This window comes from Penaeus monodon, chromosome 25 (assembly GCF_015228065.2).
Source record: "Penaeus monodon isolate SGIC_2016 chromosome 25, NSTDA_Pmon_1, whole genome shotgun sequence".
Taxonomy (NCBI): domain Eukaryota; kingdom Metazoa; phylum Arthropoda; class Malacostraca; order Decapoda; family Penaeidae; genus Penaeus; species Penaeus monodon.
The window spans coordinates 10,682,639-10,682,942 of NC_051410.1; the positions used below are offsets into that span (position 1 = coordinate 10,682,639).

A 304-nucleotide genomic window follows, 5' to 3' on the forward strand; every position below is an offset into this window, starting at 1 on the left:
TTAGAACACCCTCCCCCCCCTTTCCGCAGGGCCAACCGCTCAACTACACGAACTTCAAAGACACCTACAAATCAGGGACTCTCGACTGTGCTTGCATGCTTGTCCCCCCTTACGTCGAGGAGTGGGACGACGCCAAGTGTGGTTCGCTCTACAAGTTCTGCGTTGCTTGCGAGGAGGACCAGGAGGCTCCTTTGGTGCTGAGGATGAGGGGACTCTGTGAGCAGGACGAGAAGGCGGCCTGGTTCACGCTGCAGCAACGGCGGGGCGATAAGGTTCTCCTGAAGTGAGTTGGAGGTTTAAGGGA

At 57.6% G+C, this 304-nt stretch overlaps 1 protein-coding gene across 1 annotated transcript in view; it reads left to right on the top strand.

Annotated features, from left to right (window-relative positions):
• The window catches only part of LOC119589318, a gene marked incomplete in the record, with an annotated part of 10,654 nt that overhangs the window by 6,603 nt on the left and 3,747 nt on the right, over positions 1–304 (top strand). The window contains 1 exon segment of the mRNA XM_037937939.1: positions 30–283. Coding sequence (XP_037793867.1) covers positions 30–283 — 254 coding nt within the window.